The sequence below is a fragment of the Osmerus eperlanus genome, chromosome 8 (assembly GCF_963692335.1).
Source record: "Osmerus eperlanus chromosome 8, fOsmEpe2.1, whole genome shotgun sequence".
NCBI lineage: Eukaryota > Metazoa > Chordata > Actinopteri > Osmeriformes > Osmeridae > Osmerus > Osmerus eperlanus.
In genome coordinates this window covers 14314266-14336690 of record NC_085025.1, presented here as the reverse complement: position 1 = coordinate 14336690, position 22425 = coordinate 14314266, and the positions used below count along the sequence as shown (strand labels likewise).

At 44.7% G+C, this 22425-nt stretch overlaps 1 protein-coding gene across 1 annotated transcript in view; it reads left to right on the top strand.

Moving 5' to 3' along the window:
- The window catches only part of LOC134025059 (exostosin-1), a 120890-nt gene extending 103280 nt beyond the window's left edge, over window positions 1-17610 (top strand). Inside the window, exons 9-12 of the mRNA XM_062467867.1 lie at window positions 4580-4669; window positions 12667-12827; window positions 14634-14805; window positions 16037-17610. Of these exons, the coding sequence (XP_062323851.1) occupies window positions 4580-4669; window positions 12667-12827; window positions 14634-14805; window positions 16037-16222 (609 nt within the window). The 3' untranslated portion in view covers window positions 16223-17610. The remainder of the gene's footprint in view (window positions 1-4579; window positions 4670-12666; window positions 12828-14633; window positions 14806-16036) is intronic.
- Window positions 17611-22425: the final 4815 nt, after the last annotated feature.

Genomic DNA, 22425 nt, shown 5'->3' with positions numbered 1-22425 from the left:
CGACGAAAGAAAGAGGATGAAAAAGAACGATGGGGGGAGAGGAGGGACTGATAGGTTGAAGGACAAATGCTCCCTAAAGATATTCTGACTGGGACTGTCTGTACCATATCTATGTGACAGACAAATCCTGAAGGTATAGTATCTACATATGTGTGTGTGCTCGCGCGCACGTATGTGAAACTGAGAATCAGGACTGCAGGCCAAATAGATAAAGAATCTTTCGGTTTCTATATTGGCGGGGCCATTTATAAATAATACAAAACAAACTGTACCATCTGGTTACCATGATTAACACCAGCATTCCAGAACACGGATATACACAAACTGCTAGAAGACACAAGCACAATTACCAACTAACCCCCCCCCCCCTTCACACACATACACACACACACTCTCTGTGACTAACTAATGCGATACCTAAATGCAAAGTGCAGTGTTCAGCTAAATTAAATACCATTTAGTGTGCTGTGTTAGTGGGGGACTGTAGATGGCTTGTGTTCTGTGGTGTAATTGTTTTGATGGTTCCCAAAACTAATTACTGTGTGATGCTATTGATAGAAGAGAGTGATGATGTTTTGTTGGGACTCCGGGCTATGACACTCACACACTGCACTGTGAACGTGAAATACACACACACACATACTCAAACACGCGCGCACACACACACTAATGCTGCTGTAGCAGGAATTGTGGTTGACAAAAGAGAATGCAAGAGGTATTAAGTACTTTCCTTCCAGCACGGTAAATATTGTAGTGAAAGACGGAAATTAAACTGCAGGATTGGATTCTCAGCAGAAGAGGGTGATTGTTCTGTTTATTGTTATGATACTGTGTATTTTGTGCGTTTTATGTCCATAAATAACCTTGTTCCTTTATTATCTTCCGTTCGCTTTGTTCTTCCATTATTTATTAGGGTACCATTTTTTCAAAGTACATGTGAACCTTGCTAACTCGTTACCGCCTGCACTACAGTACTTTCTAGTCAAGGCTGTCGGGCCAGTACATTTAGATTAAATACATTTTGAGCCAATACACAATTTGATACCCTTTTATTTGTAGTGACCATTCAGGAGTGAAATGTACAGTTCTGGTGGTAAAGGGATGTGACATTTCCATATATGGGGGGTAGTCACACTGTTGTTGGGCTGGCTAGGGTCTTAGGTGTGAAAATAAGATACATTGCTAGTGTTCCTAATGAATGATTCACACTTCCAAACCAGCCCTTCATCCCATATGATATCCCATGAAAATACAATAGTAGCAGTAGAATGTGTGCTTTCTCAAATTAAAAGTTAACTTTGTAACCTTTCAATGCTTGATTTCTTATTACGTACATCCACATAAACAAAAAAAAATACAATTAATCCAACAATTAATCTGCATCATTGCAAAAGAACCACACAATTTGTTTTAGAACAATCTTTATTCCAATCAAATTCATAGTGGTATATATTGTAAATGCACCAGTGTGAACTATATTTACAAACTAGAACTTTTTTTTGCTAATTTATGCCTGAACTCAAATATTCAGATGTCATGACAACCAACTACAGAGACATAAATCTTCTTAGAGACCAAATTAATCAAATTTTTCCATTCACTGTTACGCATTCAGTTAGCCAAAGCTAGCCCCAGCTTTTTACTTGAAACAAAATATGCAAAGGCTCATCGGCAATCAGTCGATGTGTCTCATCCTTCATATAATGATCCTATAGGTTTGAGGGACTAGGAGGCCAAAGGGGTGAAAGGAGGGAGATGGTTATTCAGTGGGCATATAATCCTCTGGGGCTAGGCATCAGAAGACTTAAGAATGACGGGGCTTGAATGGTGAGGTATTTGTGAGTGTGAGTGCATGTGTGTGTGGTGGAGGGGTGGTGGTGGTACGTGCATTTGAGTATGTGTGTGTATGCATATGTGCATGAGCGTGTGTACGCATGTGTGTGTGTGTGCGTTCGAGCCCTCCCAGGGAGACAGTTGAGGGGGATTACAGTGATGGCCTCTCAGACGACTGCTAGCACAGACAGCTGACTTCCTCAGAAGGGTGTTCTCTCTAATACCAGAGGATAGAGCACACTGCAGCCAAGCTAACTGCAACACCAACCATGGATAGAGAGAGGGAGACATGAAGAGAGGGAGAGAAGAGAAAATAAGAAAAGAGAGGGAGAGAGAGAGATGGAGGGAAATAGAGAGAGAAGAGAAAGAGATGAGGGAGAGAAAGATATGGAGGGAGAGAGAGAAGAGAGAGAGATGGAGGGAGAGAGAAGAGGGACAGAAACATGGAGGGAGAGAGAAGAGAGAGAGAGATGGAGGCAGGGAGAGAGAAGAGAGAGGGAAAGAGATGGAGGGAGAGAAAGACATGGGGAGAGAGAGATGGGGAGAGAGAGAGAGAGAGAGAGAGAGAGAGAGAGAGAGAGAGAGAGAGAGAGAGAGTAGGGAGAGAGATGGGGAGAGATGGAGAGAGTGGGGAGAGATAAAGGAATTGACACAGAGAGCAACAGAGAGAGGAATAGAGAGAGTGAGACAGAGAAGGGAGGGAGAAAGAGACCATTAGACAGACACAGACAGGGAGAACGGTTCTGCCACCTGTCATTTCAAATACAGTGGACCTACTGTATCACTTACATGGAGAATCAAAGAAGCAGCCATGACTGCTGTATTAGCATAGGCTCTACTAAGCTTAAAATTGGTCTGGCCCTCAGCCTCCTTCAGGACTAAATCTCATCTTCAGAGAGGTCAATTCCTGTTTGCAATGACTTGTCCTTGGGTGAGGAAGAGCTCCCCAGGTGTACTTTGGAGGAGCGGGCTTAAGTTCCATAGAAAAGCAAATAAATGTCATTCCTTTGACTGAGGCTGTTGAACCAAAAGGAAGAAAAGCAGACTTGTATTTCAGTCTGAACAAGATGAAAGTGCGTGACAGGATTATCAAGAGTTCAGTTGCAACCAATGGATAAAATGTTCGGTCTAGTTCTCTGAGAAGACAACTGACACAGTTTGTGTCATTTATCCAGTGTTATCTGTTGATTTTTTCAAGTTTACCAATGACGCCAATTTGAATTCAGTTGACTCAATATAGTATGACAGGAGAAATAGGAGAGGGTATGTGTGCACCTGGACAGACTCTGTCATTAAAGGGGTCATTGACTGCAAAATCGAGTTTACCTTGTCATTGTTGAATAACGACAGTTCGTGTGTAAAATGGACATACAGTGAATATCAAAGTCCATTGACACCTCTTTCCTATCTAAATCTCACAATGTGAAACTGCTGCTGTAAAATGAGCGGTTTCTTTCTTGAGCGGTTTCTTTTTTGGCTCTGGTCTGTTCCTTTGTCACGCCCCAAAATCTGCTGCGCGCTGCTCTGTGTACTTCCTTGGAATTACAAAGAAGAAGGTTTTTCATATTGAAAATGGACTACGGTCGTAAATGCAGTGTTCCAACTGTACAGGGAATGCTGACACTTTTCAGAGTCTTCCCAAGGAACCAAACACTCGACGGGCTGTGATGATTGTCTATGAGAAAATCCCTGTGCAGTTCGACCCTCAATTACACATTTGCTCGAACCATTTCACCGATGACAGTTTTGAAAACCTGGGACAATGTAAAGCAGGATTTGCTGTGAAGCTGTTGCTGAAAAGAGGTGCTGCACTGACCTTATGTTCATCACAACTGCAAGCTGTAGTATGATTTTGTCGCTAACAGTTATTAGCAATGCTAACGTATCCTGTATCTAGCATAGGTAGAATGTGTGATGATTTAGTTTATTGGCAATGGAGCTAACGCGTTATTTCATGTTCCTGACTGTGTTTCATTCGAATAAATAACCTGTGTTGTCATGTAAATCTACAATTCACGATGCATGTTTGTCCAGATCTTTGTCAGGTTATTTTTTATTAGTTAGCAAGATAGCTAACTGAAGCTGAGTTGAATCACGATAGTTTGGTTGATAAGCTGTAACGTTACCCACCTAAGTCGATTGCTTCGACAACAGAAGTGGAAACAACTAACGTTATCATTTCAAATGATATCTAGTCTGTGTTTTCTGTTGAAAACTGTGTTGTGTAGACACCCTACAATAGATTTATTTGAACTTTTTTATTTCAAGCTCCACCTTCGATGTTTCAGTGAGTGCTGTTGGCCGTGTTGCGTCTTTGCTCCGTAGCTTCATTCGTTGTTAACCAACCAATCAGCACGAAGCTCATCTATGTATTCATGAGCATACCATAAAAGGGAGAAAACCTCTCGTTTTATTCCAGGGCTATTTCACAGGGTGCATTAGGGAGCCTAGAACAGCACCCGGGCCATTTTCAGCCCAACCAATGTTACATACCCTTTTCAGAGACCTTAAGGAACAGTGTGAAACAGTGTGCCCTATAAAATCAGTAAATGACCCCTTTAATGAATTCACCTGAAATGTATTCATCTTCGTAACCCAAGTATTCATCCACTTAGCCAGAATAGTCATCTGCCAAGTCCATGTACTCATACACCTAGCTTGAGTACTCTCACTGACTTGGGTAAACCCATTTGACTAATTTATCTTTCTTTTCGTCTCTCTTTCTCTCCATCTCTCCCTCCCTCAGACCATGAACAGTCGTTTCTTTCCTCATGATGTCATCCTAACAGATGCCATTCTCAGTCTGGATGAGGACTCTGTCCTTTCAACCAATGAGGTAAGACTTCAGATTCTGTCAACCAATGACGTATGTTGTATTCTGTAAACCCGGCCAAGCGTTACCTCCAGTACACAACATTATAATAAAAGTTTGTTGCATATTTTGTTGATTCACGGACAGAAAAACAGGATGTGGGGTCACAGGCATCTGGGAAAACAAAATGCAGCTTAATGATCTTTCCTTTTGACCGACCCCATCCCCCCCTCCAGAGAAGTAGCTAACATCTGAGAACTGACAAAGATAAGACATGGGCTGGACTGTCAAAGCAACGGGTCATATTACGTTTCATCCAAACACACTCACCACCATTTAAAAAAATGGCGGCCTGTTTAAAGACCAAGGTAACCTCTCACAAACTGACTTTGCTGCTTGGTCTGTCACTGCTGCATGACACCACGTGACTTGTCTCCAACATCCTCAATCTTTCGCACCAATCCGAAGTCTTTTCTGTAGAGGAACATTGTACTCTCTAAGCAGGGAGGTTCCTCTACCCGGACAGGCGTTCTGTTCAATCGAATTCTCCTTTTTCTTGTATTCAATTAGTCCCTATATGATATTTGCACACTGCAGAATCAGCAAGACTCTAAAGCTGTTTTTAAATGCTTTTCCCCACAGAATCTAATTACAGGTTATTGTTACTGAGTGAGAATTCTAAATGGAACCTTCCAGACTCCTGGTTCAATTGTACAGCCCTGTTTACTGCTGTTGGAGCACCATTGTAATTAACGATTTATGCTACAACCTTGCTCAATCAATTCAGCCATGAATTTCTTTTTCAAACTCAAAAACACCATTCCTGATTCTGTCCTCAGTGATTATACATTTCCCATCAACATTGACATGAGCTGTTACACTATTGACAACCAGTTATCCATATTGATCTTATCATGTTAGAACTCCCCCCACCCTCCTCTTCGATTCAGTAACAAAGCACAGACCAGAACAAGCCACCTCTCCTGCTGTGTAGGAGTTGATTGCAGCTTTTAAAGGTATATCACTGACCGTGTTAATCGTTAATGTCATTGAGTCACCAGAGACTTTAGCAGACCAGCAGTCCAAGCCTTCCGGGGCCCTCTCTCCCGCTCTCCCTCCCTCTCTCTCTTTCTCTCTTCTTCTTTTTCTCTTGCGCATCATTCTTTTCTCCTTTCTCTCACGTTCTCACTGCCTCTTTCTCTCTCACACCCACTTTCCATGCCTTTCCCTGCCTCTCTCTCTCCCTTGCTCATCCTTTCTCCCTGGCAGTTTTTCTCTCCCTCTCTCTTTCTTCCTTTCTTTCACTGTCACTTGCTGGATCCCTTTATCTTTTCTCCTCTCTTGCTCCCCCTCCCTCTCTCTCTCTCTCTCTCTCTCTCTCTCTCTCTCTCTCTCTCTCTCTCTCTCTCTCTCTCTCACTCATCACCTGCCTTCCCATCTCTCAGCCACACTTGCAGCCAATTCCACAAGCACCGTGTTGACAGGCATATAAGCATGTGCTTACTGCCCAGGAGTGTGTGTGTGTGTGGTCTTGTTTTATTCACCCACAAGGTCAGTACACTAAAAATAAATTGACCTTATGGTGACATAACTGTGCTTATTCTTGTGGGTTTTAGATTTGGGGTTAGAATTAATGTTAGGGTTAAAATTACATTAAGGGTTATGGTTAGGGGTTAGAAATAACACAACGGAAATTGTTAGTTTGCACTAGGAAAGTAAAACAAACTTGTGTATGCGTGTGCATGTGTGTCCATGTGTGCTCATGTGTATGCAGAAGTGCAGGCATGCGTATAGGGAAAATAGCGAAGGCCTGAGTCGTTTCAGGCAATCAGGAGCTTTGTGAAAGCATCCACGTTTCCTCCTGACGGAAGCCGCTCTCTCACGCCTCCCTACTCCATGATCATTACACCGTCACTCTTTTGATTCAGGCTCATCCCAGCCAGCTGGCCTCGGGCGCTCCTCCGGCTCCTGTTGACAGAGACCGAGGTCAGGGGCTGAGGTGAGGCTGGAGGCCGGAGGGCCAGCTTTCTAGGGCTGTCCCCACTCAGTCGACTAGTCGATTTTCTGGTCGATATGCTCTTGGTCGACTAAGATTTTTTTAATTGAGCTGCCTATGGCAGTGTGAGATCTGATTCCCGCTTGTGTCACCATTGCTGAATTAAAGAAATGTTGTACAGAAATTGTAGATTATATTATTTAAGACAAATAAAGCTAATCTAAAAATATATAATTTAAAAGAAAAGGTGTTACTGTTTTCCCTTTTGTTAATCTGCGCTTTGTTTTTTTGTTTTTTGCACACAGCACGAGCACAATTGGTTGCCGAACTACAAACTCTACAACACATAGCCTACTTTGTCGGTGTTATTAGTCAAAATGGCAAAGAAATCTGTGGTATGGCAGCATTTCATTAAAGTAGTTTGATGAAAAACATTGTGACATTTATAGAAGAAAAAAAAACTTTTCGAATTTCGATTAGTAGATTTTCTGAAGTGTTTAGTCGAGTCTTGGTCGACCAAAGAAAATCTTAGTCGGGGACAGCCCTACAGCTTTCAGACTGAAGTCCTTGTTGTTTTTAATGACGTCTGATCGGTCAGTGTGTCAGACATCCCAAGTCTCCCGGAAGGTCCGGGAGTCTCCCGCATTTCAATAGCGGCTCCCTGACGCCCACAAATGCTGTACAATCTCCCGGAAATCGGGGATTTTGTATTTCGAGTAGGAATGCGTATTGAAGATTTTAACGATTCCGACTCCTTATCAATTCCTCCTTATCGATTCGATTCTTTATCGATTCTCTTATCGATTCTCCCCTCTACAGCCAACTAGGTCTGTGCGTCCTGCACCCCCCCACACACATACACTCGTTCTAAACGAATTTCTCAAACTGGCTTTGACTGGCTCTGAAATGAGCTAATACCTACCACCTCTAGGCCTCTTCAGGCCTCTGTTTTCAAACCAAAATCAGTAGGACTTACAGGGGTCCTAACAACAGGGGAAATAACTTCAGTGTCACCTTTCAAAAGAGACCATTTACATGCATGTACTCCAAATGGTTCAACAACAGCTTTCAATGTACTTTGGGTATGTTGTTTAGGTGTTTTCAGGCACATTTAACAGGACTATTGAAAGGTTAAACAATTAAAATGCTAAGTTTAATAATGGATTAAAAATCGATATGCTCAGTTTCATAATGGGACACGCAAACGTTTGCTGATAACACATGCCGCCCCGATAACTTGAAATGATCAATAAGATCAATACTAATGGGAGACGAATGCCGGAGCTAAAATGTATGCTTCAAACGACGGGACAGAAGATAACTAGATCGACTACACACAATGAAGGCAAATTGCTTCACACAGTAACAAGTGGTTGTGATCACTTTTGAGCAGTTTAGCTCTACCTTAGATAGTTAGAGATAAAGCGCGGACGTTAGCTGCGCTGCTGCATGCATCGAACACATGACGTTAACTTCATTCCATGCTGTGTGTTCAAATGCTTCTTCATATTTGTAGTATTTCCTTTTTACACGCGTTACAAGTGGCGTTGTTGTCATTTTGTCATGTGAAATACAACCAAACTTTAGAACGTTTCTTCCTAGTTGCCATGTTTGCTGCAGTCTGTCTGAATAAACTATAAAAGTTCGCGCATGCGCAACGGCACAGAGAATCGTTAACAGAATCGTTAAGGAATTTTGCTAACGATTCCAAGGAATCGATTTACTGGGAACCGGTTCTCGATACCCATCCCTAATTTCGAGCAAGCGAGAGACTGTCTAATGGTCATTTCTTGTAGAGATAGGTGCATATCGCGCGTCGTGATTGCGTCTGGGGCGGGGGGGGGGGGGGGGTACGTGCTGGTGGAGGGGGTACATCATGCGTCAGGATTGCGTCCCGGGGGGGGCTACCTCCCGGAAATGAATCTCTGCAGGTCGGGATGTCTGGTGTGTGGACAGGTCTGAGACAGCGGGAGTGATAACGGTAGAGCCCGGAACTGCAGAGTTTTGGTCTCAGGAAGGAATCAGTTCTGTTGGTTCCTGGTTCCTTTGATGTCCGTATCAAGGGTGTGCGGGTACCCCAAGGCATTTCTCTCTGGGCAGCTCATTCGTTCTTCATTCGATCCTTCCATTCCAGGAAGTGGTTTACTCCAAAGTAGCAGGAAGACTCAATGTACCGAGCCCCTTTCTTCCCAGGTGCTACCACCCTCCACCCATGTATCACATCTCATTTCATAGAGCCGACACTGGAAATGGAACATTGGGCTTATGCCTGCCTATCGAGTAGACCCCACCTCTGATTACAGGCAATGTGAAGTCAATTGTGTTCTGTAGATTTGTCAAATACCTAAAAAATGTCCTTCAAGACAGGATGATATGCAGGAAAGGGACTGGGCCGGATTCAAACCCAGGCTATTGCGGTAAGGCTTTAACCTATGTGGTACAATAGGAAATAATGGTTCTTTACTCGATGAAATACTGGAACACAAATATACGGTAAGCCAGTTACAGTTGGTGAAGCTTGTGATTTGTCTTAATTTAGATGTAATGCATTTTATACCTTGTAGAAACTAATAGCTGTGCAATTAAAGTTTTTAACGGATGAGGTACTTCCAACAGCACAACAGGGACATTTGTTCCACAGGCTGCTGTTTATGAATGTAGCTACAGTTCTGAAAATAATCTCCGTTCCGTATCCCTCTTTGGGCTGATCCTGTCTAATGTTGTGGAACCAACGAATAAGCCGACGAGAGCAAATCACACTCCCACACATGTGAGACTCATCGCAAATCACCTGGCTGAAAGGATTCCAAACGCCCTTTGACTGGAGTCTGCACCTTTTCACTCTGCTCTGATCATCCCCAGTTAACATCAGCCTATAACGAAGGTTGGAAAAGGCTGTGGCCTCTGGCTGCAATAAAGATGTGACACACACACAGAACCACTGTGCTACTAGGTACTACACACTCCCAGAGAACCCCAAAAGGTCTTAGTGAGTAAAGACTGTATCTATAATGTATTGTGATTGTGACGCCGCTCCCGAAGCAGGGCTGCCTATGTATGATTCAGACATCTGATGTTTAATTCATTAAAGCAAGTACATTTTCACCTTTTCCTTCCAAGAGCCTCCACTTAAGTTTTATAGCTAGGTGAGATTACCCTGCTCGTGTCACAAAACTTTTATGAGGCCCTTTTCTAAAATGCAGAGAACTTCCCTTCAGTCTGTCGCCCGGATGGATCCTGTAACCAGCAGCAAAAAATCCCTCAACTGCTTAATAATCTATCTACGTAATCACCCTTTAAACACGGGTAGTGTTATTACTGAGAAGAGCTGCAACGTGTCTATCCAAAGGGGAAGAGCAGGTGTGTGTGTCTTTGTGCGTGTGTGTTCTTGTGTGTATGTGTGTGTGTGTGGGTGTATGTGTGCGTGCGTGTTAGCGAGACAGAGGGAGCATATTAAATAGGATTTTTCCTATTAAGTAAATATATAGAATATCGACTGGACAGAGCTCATAATTACAGAGTTTCGACTCATTAATCCCCTGATTACATTTCTAAGAGAAGAAAGAGATGATACGCTAAAGAATATAAATGTTTCTCAAAGACACACACTCACACACACATTCCCATACACTCAAACACTCACACACACACACACACACACACTCTCACACACTCAAATACACTCCCATACACTCAAACACACACTCACTCACACAAACAGACACACTCATTCACTCACACACACGCGCACACACACTCTTTCATACACTCAAACAAACAAACATCCACTCACACACACACACACGCACACACACACACACACACACACAGAAGCTCTGACCTCCCCTTACAACACCAGACACGTATTACTGTTTGAACAGCTTCATCTCAAGGGAACACGTATGATATAACACCACAAAGGTCCAGCCTGTACATGGCTGAGACAGCCACAACAATAGGATGCGAGCCATTTACAGTTTTTTTTACAGTTTTTTTTATTCGCTTTGGTACTATTTTCACAAGTAAGGTGTACATTTTCAAAACTCTTAGTACAAAAATCCAAACTGATCACACTTGTAACGCAGCTAGTCATTCTTTCAAAACCTGATGGAATGCTTTCAGTCAGTTGCACATGTTTCCAGTCCACATAATCATTGTTTCAAACACAAGATTATTGTAATATGTAATGGGAACATTTGGTTTAATCACCGAAACACAACAGTATGATCTTCTTTCAGTTTAGTACTTTTAACAATCAGTTCATCCAACAGCAAACAATGCAAGATACATGTTTCAAATCAGCCTTAGAAGTGCTGAAATTAATATGTTCCAGTACTATGTAAAAGACAGATTACACAGTTTCACATTAGGCAATACACTTACATTACTCACATTTACATAATACTGTAAATAATAATTTCCAAAATATCCATCCTATGTGTAATCAAGTGAAGGATCAATGAAGACATCGTCTACAATCATTTGGGCAAATTACGTAGTTTTTACTATTTTTCAGATATAATTGTAACATAGGTATACTTTCTATTATGTAACTAAATGAGAACAAAACATAACATTTAGAGGCCCCATGCCCACCTCTCTGACCTCTCTGTTGGTGCCCATTCCCACCTCTCTGACCTCTCTGTTGGTGCCCATGCCCACCTCTTTGACCTCTCTGTTGGTGACCTCTCTGTTTGACCTCTCTCATGTCCACCTCTCTGACGGATCCCTTGTCCACGAGCTCTTCCTATTCCTTGCTGTCTATCCTGCTATGTTGAAAGAAATTGCCAGTGTTTACACCCCCACTTTTACGTATATCTAATGACCAATTGTGGTTACCCCAATCTGAAATCAAGTAGCAATAACGAGTATTCATCATGTGTGGTTAATTTATATGTTCGTACAAAAACACATTTTATTTCTGTAGTTCTCAAAATCAATATAATGTTTATTGCTGAAATGAAAATATATAGGTTTACCAAACGGTTCTGTGATTAACCATTAAGATCAGTTGGATTAAGTGTTGGTCAAATGTATTTACGAATAAAAAAAACTGTAAACACAGAGAGGGCTTTTCCCTCCGTCTCTAAAGGCTGAATGAAGTGGACCGTCTGTCAGATGTGACCTGCTGCGTGGCAGATGAGCTGTTATCTGCGTCTGAGCCATGAGGCGAGACCTCCAGGACAGGGGAGATGTGTCTGGGATCCTTCTCAGTGGTTCTCTAGGTAGAGAGACCCATTCTACACTGCCCTGTCAATTAGCCTGTGGGAGATCAAACCACGTCATGGAAGACCCCTCTTCAGTGTCTACCACCCCCTTTGTCCTCTTTTTTCCCCTTCCCTTCCATCTTTTCGTTTTCACCCTCTCATCCCTGCACCTCGCCCCCACCCCTTTTCTTCCTCACCCCGCCAATCGTCCTTACTAAGCTGTTGTCTGTTGTCCATTTTCATCCCAGGAGACATAATTAGCTGTGACAGATCATGAATTGAGCCAGTAACATCCTGTCAGGTAGACAGGCTCACCTCGATCACGCTATCACACACACCTTGTCTGGTAGACAAGCCCTTTTCTGTCACACTACTTAGACAGACATAATTCCTCAAGGCAATATTATCTAAGCGATGTTGTTGAACTAGGATGGAGTGGTCCAGGCGAACCAAGCTCTCAGTATGAACACAGGTCAAATCTGAAACATGGGTCATGCTTGGAACATGGTATATACCTGGAACAAAGGTAATATCTGGAACATGGGTCATACCTGGAACATGGGATATACCTGGAACAAAGGTAATATCTGGAACATGGGTCATACCTGGAACATGGGATATACTGGAACAAAGGTAATATCTGGAACATGGGTCATACCTGGAACATGGGTCATGTCTGACACAGGGGCTCAGGCAAAGCTGTTTAGTCCCTGGGACATAGTTCTATGCGTGTGTGTGTGGTTTTGAGTATCGCAAACTATTCTCTCATACAGTGGTTTTCATATCCTCTGAAATATCCCTTCTTTCCCTGCCCCCAGGTGGACTTTGCCTTTAGCGTGTGGCAGAGTTTCCCAGAACGCATTGTGGGCTACCCTGCCCGGAGCCACTACTGGGACAACGCCAGGTCCCGCTGGAGCTACACCTCCAAGTGGACCAACGAATACTCCATGGTGCTGACCGGGGCAGCCTTCTACCACAGGCAAGTAGACCCACACTCTGGGCCTCGTGTCATTACCCAGTCCCTCACAGCCTACTTGACCCTACTTCTCTGCCCAATTCCTGCCTGTCTTGTCTAGAATGACTTCTAACTGCCGTAAGTGTTACTCCCCAAAACGTTTGCGGGTCAGCACTGCTTGGGCCTAACCATGACCGACACAGAGTGTTTCGATTGTTTAGTAAAGTGATGTTACACAGCTGATACTACTGTCCTGGCCCAGTGTGTGCGTCTGTGACAAAATGATACCCCAGCTGAACATTTGCATTAATCTCTCAGCAGATATGCTATTCTGTTTTATAAGCTTTATCTTAACTGAGGGGTGGCGCGAGGGAGGGGGTTGAACCCCCCCCCCCCTCGCTATCTAATAGACTTGACAAGAAAGCGCCAATGTGTGCTCCACGGCAAAGCAATGCAGAGAGCATTAAGCCAAGCAGCAAATTGAATAGAGCTGTCTTTTCCGCTCGCAGGAGATTTGAAGTCCTGTTGTTTCCGGCCAGTTGAAGATAAACAGCTTGCCTTGTCGTTTTCCATTGTTCTATTGTTGTGGCTCTCAAAGTGCCTATTTTATTCTTTGAGTCTTTTATGGTGAGCTGGATACTGTCCAGGCTGTGAGGGCTGAGGTATTGAGCTGGTATCACAGTCGGCTGGTACTGTTAGAGACTCCACAGTGACTATGCCGTGTGTCCATGTGTGTCTTTGCATGTGTGAGGGCATGTGTACTGTGTGTGTGTGTGTACTGCCTGTGTGTCTGTGCCCATGTCTATTTTTTGGCCAGATATATTCGTCTTGGGAATAGGCTGGTACCAAGAAGCGTCCAATCAGATCAGCTCGTTAACACGTCCGGGTGATTAGCAGCCGAGAGACTGAAGGAAGGGGGGGGGGGGTTGATGTTAGCTGTCAGCCTAAAGAGAGACATCCCTGTCTCACTGTGATGGTTTGGACCTGAGGAATGACCAGACTGACACTTTTACTGACAACTAGGACATACATCACAAGCACACACACACCCAGCAGACAGAGAGAGAGAGCGAGATTGAGGAGGGGACGAGTGGAGGAAGTGAGAGAGACTGCCTGGCACCACAGTTTGTCTCTCTGGAAGGACTCTTTGCCCAGACAAACGGCTTTGTGCATTTGTGCGTGTGCATGTGCGTGTGCTTGCATGTGTGTCTGTGAGTGTTCACGTGTGTGTGTGTGTGGGGGGGCAGCATTATACTGTGTGTGTTGGTGTGTGTGTGTGTGTGTGTGTGTGTGTGAGAGAGAGAGAGAGAGAGAGAGAGAGAGAGAGAGAGAGAGAGAGAGAGAGAGAGAGAGAGACAGAATAACAGCTCTGAGGTGACGGTAGACCTTGGTGGGGTGGGTAGGTGACGAGGCTGACAGTGATCTAGAGCCCCTGGGCTGGTGCTGTTTCTCTACTCTCTATCCCTCCTCCCCTCCCTTTCTACCCCATCTCTCATTTTCTATCTCATCTATCTATCTGTCTATTTGTCTGTCTTTCTGTCTGTCCGTCCGTCCGTCCATCTGCCTGTCTGTCTGTCTGTCTGTCTTTCTGTCTCTCTGTCTGTCTAACTAACTATGTATCAATCTGTCTATCACAACAGTGGGTCAAATTAACCACCCCACACTACTCTCCCTTCCTCCCTCTCTCCCCCATCTTCTTCTGTCTCTCTCTCTCTCCTCCCCAACCTGCCTCCCACCATCTCTCTCTCCCTCTTTTCCCTCTCTATCCCGCGTCCCCCCCTCCCTCCCTCTCTCTCTCTCTCTCTTTCCCCTGTCCCTTCCTCTGTTCAGGTACTACCACTACCTGTACTCCCACTACCTTCCCTCCAGCCTCCTCAACATGGTGGACCAGATGGCCAACTGTGAGGACATCCTGCTCAACTTCCTGGTCTCGGCTGTAACCAAGCTGCCACCAATCAAAGTCACCCAGAAGAAACAGTATAAGGAGACCATGATGCAGCAGGTAGTGTGTGTGTGTTGGTGTGTGTGTGGGGGGGGGCTTGTTTAACTGTTCTTGTGTTATTCATCTTCTCAGGTTAGATGTTTGGGTTAAGATAAGGTTTAGGGGTTTTGGAAAAGATTTTGAATGGGAATCCCCACTAGAAAAGCATTACTAACGTGTGTGTGTGTGTGGAGATGCAAGGTTTGAGGTTGCAGGGTGCAGGAAGGGTATCAGCAGTTATAGGATTGCTGCAGAGGTGGTGGAGAGAGAGAAAGAGAGAGAGACAGAGAAGGTGAGATGAGAGGATAGGAGAATGTGCAGCAGTGAAGCCCTGACCTTCTGTCTGCCCCGGGAGATTCCCCTGTCTAGTGTGTGTGTGTGTGGTGTGTGTGTGTGCGTGTGTGCGTGTGAAAGGTCTGGCCAGCCCACGTCAGGTGTGATTGATGGGCTTGCTCGGAGCAGGACGATGACTCGGCACTAGACCCAGTGATTAATGTCTTAATTGTGAAGGCAGAGAACAAGCAGTAGATGTACTCTACATGTTCTCTCTCCCTCACTGTCTTTCTCTCTTCCTCCCTTTCTCTTTTCGTTCTCTCTCTCGGTCTCTCTCACTTTCCTTCTCTCTCCATCTTTCCATCCCTCTCTCTCTCTCTCTCTCTCTCTCTCTCTCTCTCTCTCTCTCTCTCTCTCTCTCCTTCCCTCCCTCTCTCTCTTTCTCTCTCTCTCCATCTCTCTTTGTCGATCTCTCACAGACTCTCTCAATGCCTTTATCCTTCTGGGCCGGTCTTTTCCCATAGTCTGTCTTTGCGGGCCTTAGACTCTAGTTAAAGTTCACAGGTTAGGAGTTCTGCTGTTAACAGAGTCAAACAAATAGTTACTGTAAGAGCATAGTCTGGACAGAAAATCGGACCCAAACCTTGCAATAGAGCGGGCCACACTATCCGTCTATGTCTGACAGCATTCACCTTGTTATGGAGGAAAATAAAAAAAGGTGTCCGTCTCTGCAGAAATTAACCTGCACAGCCTAACTTGAAAAGGCATTATGCAGGAAGGAAGTGTACCATTGAGAGTATTTGAGCAGCCCACATCCTTATGGGACAGTCACATTGAAAAATCATTTGAAATCCTTAATCTGAGTTTGACATATCTTGCCTGTCACTATGAAACCAACAACTGTCCCAAAAGATAAAGAGGCAAGGCCCTGTGACGTTTAACCATCTGATGCATTTCCTGTTTCCTGTTTCCTCTGCAGGGGTCAAAGGTGTCTCGCTGGGCCGACCCGGACCACTTTGCCCAGCGCCAGACTTGTATGACGTCGTTCAGCGCCTGGTTTGGGTTCATGCCCCTGCTCCACTCCCAGCTTAGACTGGACCCCCTGCTCTTCAAAGACCAGGTGTCCATTCTGAGGAAGAAATACCGTGACATTGAGAGGCTCTGACTAAACACACGACAGGGTGAGGACACCCACGTGCGATGACCCACTTGTGAACTCCCTGGGAGGTACTGTGTGTGAGGTGTGTGTTCGCCTGTCCCCCCCCTGACCAGGTCTCGACTGAACAAGCTACTCATCGGAGGTGGGGTTGGACCTTACTTAGAACCCTTGGGTCAGATCTCTCTGTGGTAAAAGAGATTTAGGACCTTGAAGTGGAATCTGGATTCACGGCCCAATCTGTAGACTGTGAGGTTGCGTGATTTAAACCTCCCTGTCTGCGCATCCTCCTCTCCACTTTTACTCACGTTTGAAAAAACAGCAATGCCTTTTTATAACCAGCCTGTTCTCACCGTCACTCGAGTCAGTCTGACGACTACTCTGACACAATATTCAGAATCTGTACGTCCTTTATTCTGAAATATGCAACAGCCAGACCGGGTTCTACACAGGGTCCTGGACCTGGCTGGAGAACTCAAAACACTCCGAACGGTTACTGTCCAACAGGTTCTCTCTCTCCCCGCCTCCTTGCCCTCTCTCGTTCTCTTGGTTCCCTCCCTCCCTCCCTCTCTGTCTGTCTCCCTCTCTCTCTGTCTGTCTGTCTGTCTCCCTCTCTGTCTCCCTCTCTGTCTGTCTCCCTCCCTCTCTGTCTCCCTCCCTCTCTGTCTGTCTGTCTCCCTCTCTGTCTGTCTGTCTCCCTCCCTCTCTGTCTGTCTCCCTCCCTCCCTCCCTCTCTGTCTGTCTGTCTGTCTGTCTCCCTCTCTGTCTGTCTGTCTGTCTGTCTGTCTGTCTCCCTCTCTGTCTGTCTCTCTCTATCCTTAAATCACAGAGTTAGACTGGTGGTGTTGCTGTCGACGTTTGTTGTCTAAATGAAGAAAAATCGGGGACTTCAGTTCAACGTCTGCACCGGGGTCGTGTCTCAAAAGTGTTCCTCTGCCTCCCTTTCCTCGTGCGACTTCCTAGGTGATCCCAGAATGGGCAGGAGGGTTGTGGGTTCAAACTCATCCACTTTTGTTCGCGAGGAGGACACAGGGAATGAGACAAGGGAAGAAAGGGATGAAGGAAGGTTGTTTAACGAGATTGGTACACAACCTGGCACTGGACATCAGAAAGTTAAGCCATGGCCAGTGCCAGAATGTGGGGTCACTAATGCCTGCTATGTGTAAATCAGTGTGTGTGTGTGTGCGCACTTGTGTGTGTGTGCGAGTGGACGTATGTCGTATCAGATCTATATAAAACGTTTTTATCTCTGACACAGTATCTGTTGCGGTCTATGCTTCATCCCCAGGGCTCATTAGGATTTGTTTTTTCTTCAATGGAAAAATGTATTTTCAGTTGCTTTATCCTGCTCCGGGTTTCACCACCCCAGCATCTCTGATAAAACATGTTGAAATGTGGCTTATGTATACTGTGTTTCTTCCTTCCATCTGCTGACTGGTACGATCTGCTGTTGAGGATATGCAAAACATGCTCAAAAAAACAAGCATCTCATCAAAGCCTATCAAAGGACGAGAACCTCCCTTTTACCATACACTCATGCACACACATCCAGAGACAAACACACACACACACGCAGAACAGCTGAATTTTATGTCTCAGAGTTGTTTAAATGTAAGTGACATGGCACCCTGTATGACCCTGCTTACCAACAAGATCCATTGCATATCATAGCACCAATTGTGCTGATAAATTAGTAGGGATGTGTGTGTGTGTTTGTGAGAGAAAAAGAGAGAGAAAGAGAAAGAGAGAATGGCATTTTCATGTACCTTAAGAGGGAGTTTACTAACCTTTCTCTCACTTTCTGTCCTATGGATGCTTTCCTTCTTGCAATCCCCCCTCTGATCTCCTCCCTTTACCTCCCTCCTCTCTCCTTCTCCTGTCCCTCTGCATTTCTTCTTTCTCTCCTCCCGTTCCTCCCCCTCCCCCTCTATCTCTTCTCTCCCCCTGCCACCCCTCTCTCCTCTCTCTCCCACGTCTCCCCTCTCTGCCCCCCTATCTCCTTGTTCTCCCCTGTCTCCTCCCATCTCTCCCCCCGTCCCTCCCCATGTCTCCCTGCTCTCCTCCCTGTCACCCTATTCTCTGCCTGTTTTCCACCTTCCTTGTTCTCCACCGCTCTCCTCATTTTCTCCTCGCTCTCTCCTGCTCTGCCTGCTCATCTCCCATGCGCCCCCCCCCCCTTCCTCTTACAATCAGTTTCTTCATTATCTTCATCATACAATCTTTCTTCCTTCCTCCTTCCTCTCCTCCTTCCCTTTCCACCTCTGCCCCCCCCTTCCCCCATACAGCATATCTATTCACCTGCTGTAATTACTGTAATCTAAAACCAGACAATAAAACCGTGTCGGCAATTATTTTGTGTTTAACCAGGGAAATTGAGAATTAGATTGTCAGTCAAGCACCTCGTGCTGTTTTAGTGAGTCTGTTTACTGTGTGAACACTGTTGAGTTTAAATACAAGTAACATTTCATGACAGGTGGTTGCCGTCTAGTCTCTCCTCTCCTCATCTACCAGTTCTGTTAATGTAAGGTTGACCTTCATCACACTGTCACTAGATTCAAAATATGTTATCCTGAGAGGAGACACACACACACACACACACACACACATATATATACAGGTCTGTCTATGCCACAGGAGGGAAAAGCCAATTCTATCAGACATCAAGCCCAGTCATCTCAGAGGGACCAGCCACACAGAGCCCCTTTGACATATCTGCTCCCAACACACCTCAGCACACACACACACACAAACAAATACCCACACAACCACGTGAAGTCACACACCCCAACACATATCGCACTCTCTCAGACACATAAACTCTCCACTCTTCTGTCTGCACATCATGAGCAGGGACAGGCAGACATCACTCGGCAGGAAGACGGAGAGAAAGGGAGGGAGGGAGAGATAGAAAGGGAGGGAGAGAAAGAGGGAAGGAGATAGAGAGATAGGGTGGAAGACAGAGAGAGAAAGGAAGGGATAGAGAGAGAGAGAGAGGGAGGGAGATAGGGAGAGAAAGGGGGGAGAGAGCGAGAGAGAGAGAGAGAGAGAGAGAGAGAGAGAGAGAGAGAGAGAGAGAGAGAGAGAGAGAGAGAGAGAGAGAGAACTAACAAAGAGGAAGAAGAGACAAGCATACATCCCTTTTCATAAAACAGACAGACAGGCAGGTGGGCAGATGAAGGCAGGTGGGCAGGCAGACACACAATAAGTGACTATGCCTCGGTTATAACCTGTGGATAAACAAGGGCTAAAAGGGCTTACTGTAAGACCAGGGATGAAATCCTTACGATTCTTTCATCTTCCTTGTTAACCCCAAAGTCCTCTTTGTTAACATTGAAGGACTAGTTTTGGAAAGTTCTGAATGACCACTGCAGACACAACTGGAATTCCTGCAAGGCAGCTATCCTAACCGGCAGAGGTTATTAAGCATGGGCGGGGGGTGGGGGGCGGGGGGTGGGGGGCCATTCCTCTCCTGAGGGAATCCCCCCCTTGTGTTTCACCATTCTGCCATACTAGACCATGGCTTCTACTTGCTCACAAACAAGATGGAACTGGCAGAAGAATATCCCTGACAGGAATCCCAATGAGCTGTCTCTTCCTCTCTCGCCTCCCTCAATGTCCTACAGTAGGACAGACAGACATGTGCCATCCAAATCTGAGATGGTATGCTGACCACCCACCAGTTAGGAGAAAGCTCTTTGAAGTAAATACCCGTTTCATCCAGGTATGTGAGTGTTTGTGTGTGTCTGTGTGTGTGTGTGTGTGTTTGTGTGTTCTGCAACAGGGAGAATGGAGCTGGTTGAACTGTGTGATTTAGCCTCCCACAGAGATGAGACGAGAGACTGTAATGATGAGCATACACCATCTCTCTCACACACACACTAAGACACACACACACATGAATGCCCCTAACAGTTTTGGTTGTCTCAGCATTAGCCCAGTGTGACAGTCTGAGAGGATACAGGCTACAAGGAAATAGTAGATGGGGGTCAGATGGCTCAGCGGTTAGGGAATCGGGCTACCAATCAGAAGGTTTCTGGTTCGATTCCTGGCCGTGCAAAATTACGTTGTGTCCTTCGGCAAGGCACTTAACCCTACTGGCCTCGGGCGAATGTCCCTGAACTTACTGTAGTTCGCTCTGGATAAGAGCGTCTGCTAAATGACTAAATGTAAATGTAAATAGGTGGTAAGGATGCAGGCCAGTGCCAAGACAGCAGTCCTAAACACACCGTAGCTAATGTCTGGGATGGGGAGTATGTGTGCATCTCCCACACTAGCAATTATAACTTGATTTGAGGGAGAGTAGATTATCACGGTCCTGTATGGTCTCCACAGTGATTTTCCTACCCGCCCCTTAGCCCCCCCCCCCCCCCCCCGCCCTCTCTCCCCCACACACATCTTTCATCTACTCAGATAAATTATCAATTTGATTCGGCATTGGAAACTGTTTACGCTTCACCCAACAAATGGGGATTTTATAGAAACGAAATCATTATTGAAGTTCTGTGAATATCAGCGGTTTTGTAAATAATATTATTACTGTAGCAGCTGTTTGCTGTAGAGAAAGGCAGACAGAGACAGCCTAAACGAACGGGATGAATATTGACAGTTTCTTGAAATTCAATCATTTTTGTAGCTGAGGAAGATTGAGCTCACACTCACAGACCCTCTGATTGAGCCCAGCCAATCACCACCAGTCACAACCTCTAGCTGCCGCTGACTTGTTCCCTACATTGCTGCGCATGTATCAAGTGCCTACGCGTCACTTATCAGTATCGCTTCCTCCCTTTTGTGCCAATACCAAGGCTCAAACCTGGATCCTCTGACTCACACATGCGATGACCACCTCTCATAAACATCACTATGCCACTGAAAAGCTAACTATTTTTTGTGTGAACTTCTGTGCTTTCCTCCAGCTCAAGTTTGGTTGACAGTGGTTTAAAAAAATACGCCAAGGAGGAAGGCTCGCCTCAATGAAGATGATTGGCTGGAACAGGATTGCCGGAACATAATTGGCTGGAAAATAGCGACATTTTAAATTGACATTCCATTGGCACTGAGCTGTCTGTGTTGCTAAACAACTGAAGGGCCTTATTAGCTTACACAACATGTTTATAGGGGATAAAACCTTTCTTATCAATTGTACCTTTAACTCTCTAATGTATACTAAATTGTGTTAGAAAGATGTAATATTAAAAAACATTTGGTTGTTCTTTACGTGTCAGATAGTGTGCCACAACGTGCCCTGTGTCCTGAGAAGCTAACGATCCTCTACAAATACTGAGAGACCTTGCAGCTCAAACCATGACACTGCCTCCGTAATGTCATATATTGTTGATTTTGTTGCTCACAAAAATAGTATATTGACTGGGTGGAACTACGTATGCATGAGGAACAGAAGAAAGAATCAAACAAACATGCTCCTCAAACCGGATTGGTTGCCTTGAATATGTGACATTTGTCAACCGTTCAATGCTCACTTACCGTTCCCCTTGTAGGGTTTGTGCCACCATGTTTTCCACAATTCCCTGCATGCTTCTGCCCTTATCTAGAATACTGATGGAACTTCTCCAGTCAAAATCACTGGTGGTGAAAACTTATCATTATTGTTGTATATACCAAACCCTCTTCATGCATTAATTTTAATAATAAATAATGTAACTTTTTCAATAAAAATTACAAGAACGTATTGCCTTGGAGTCAGGGCAAGTTTGTTGTTGAAAAACACAAAAGTCAAGTTGTGTGTGAAGAAGAGAGTAAGGGAACAGGTTATATGTTTTTAAGAAAAAACCCCATTTGCCCATTCAAATTGTGTTCTGTGTCTACTTAATTCTCCATGTGTAATGAATTGTGTGCTTTACATGGTTATAAGGGCCAAAGGGAAACTTAATGTAAATGATTACCAAGAGGTTTTCAAACAGGAATGCCTATGAACATAATATAGACTTCCTGAGGATTTATACGTTATGATATGTATGTTTTTGTTTGTGTTGTGAAGTTAAAAAAGTGTTTGTAGAAAATGAAACTCGTTGTTGATTACTGTTAATTAAATTCAACAGAAGTTATTGTTTAAATATCATTTGTGAACAAAACCGTTTGTTATATAGTCAAATGACATTCAAAGTAAAAATGTGAAGTTTGCATAAATGATGTTTCCCCTCACATAAAACATCTTTCTCAGTCAGTTTGTGGAAAAGAGTCAAAGCAGCCAGACA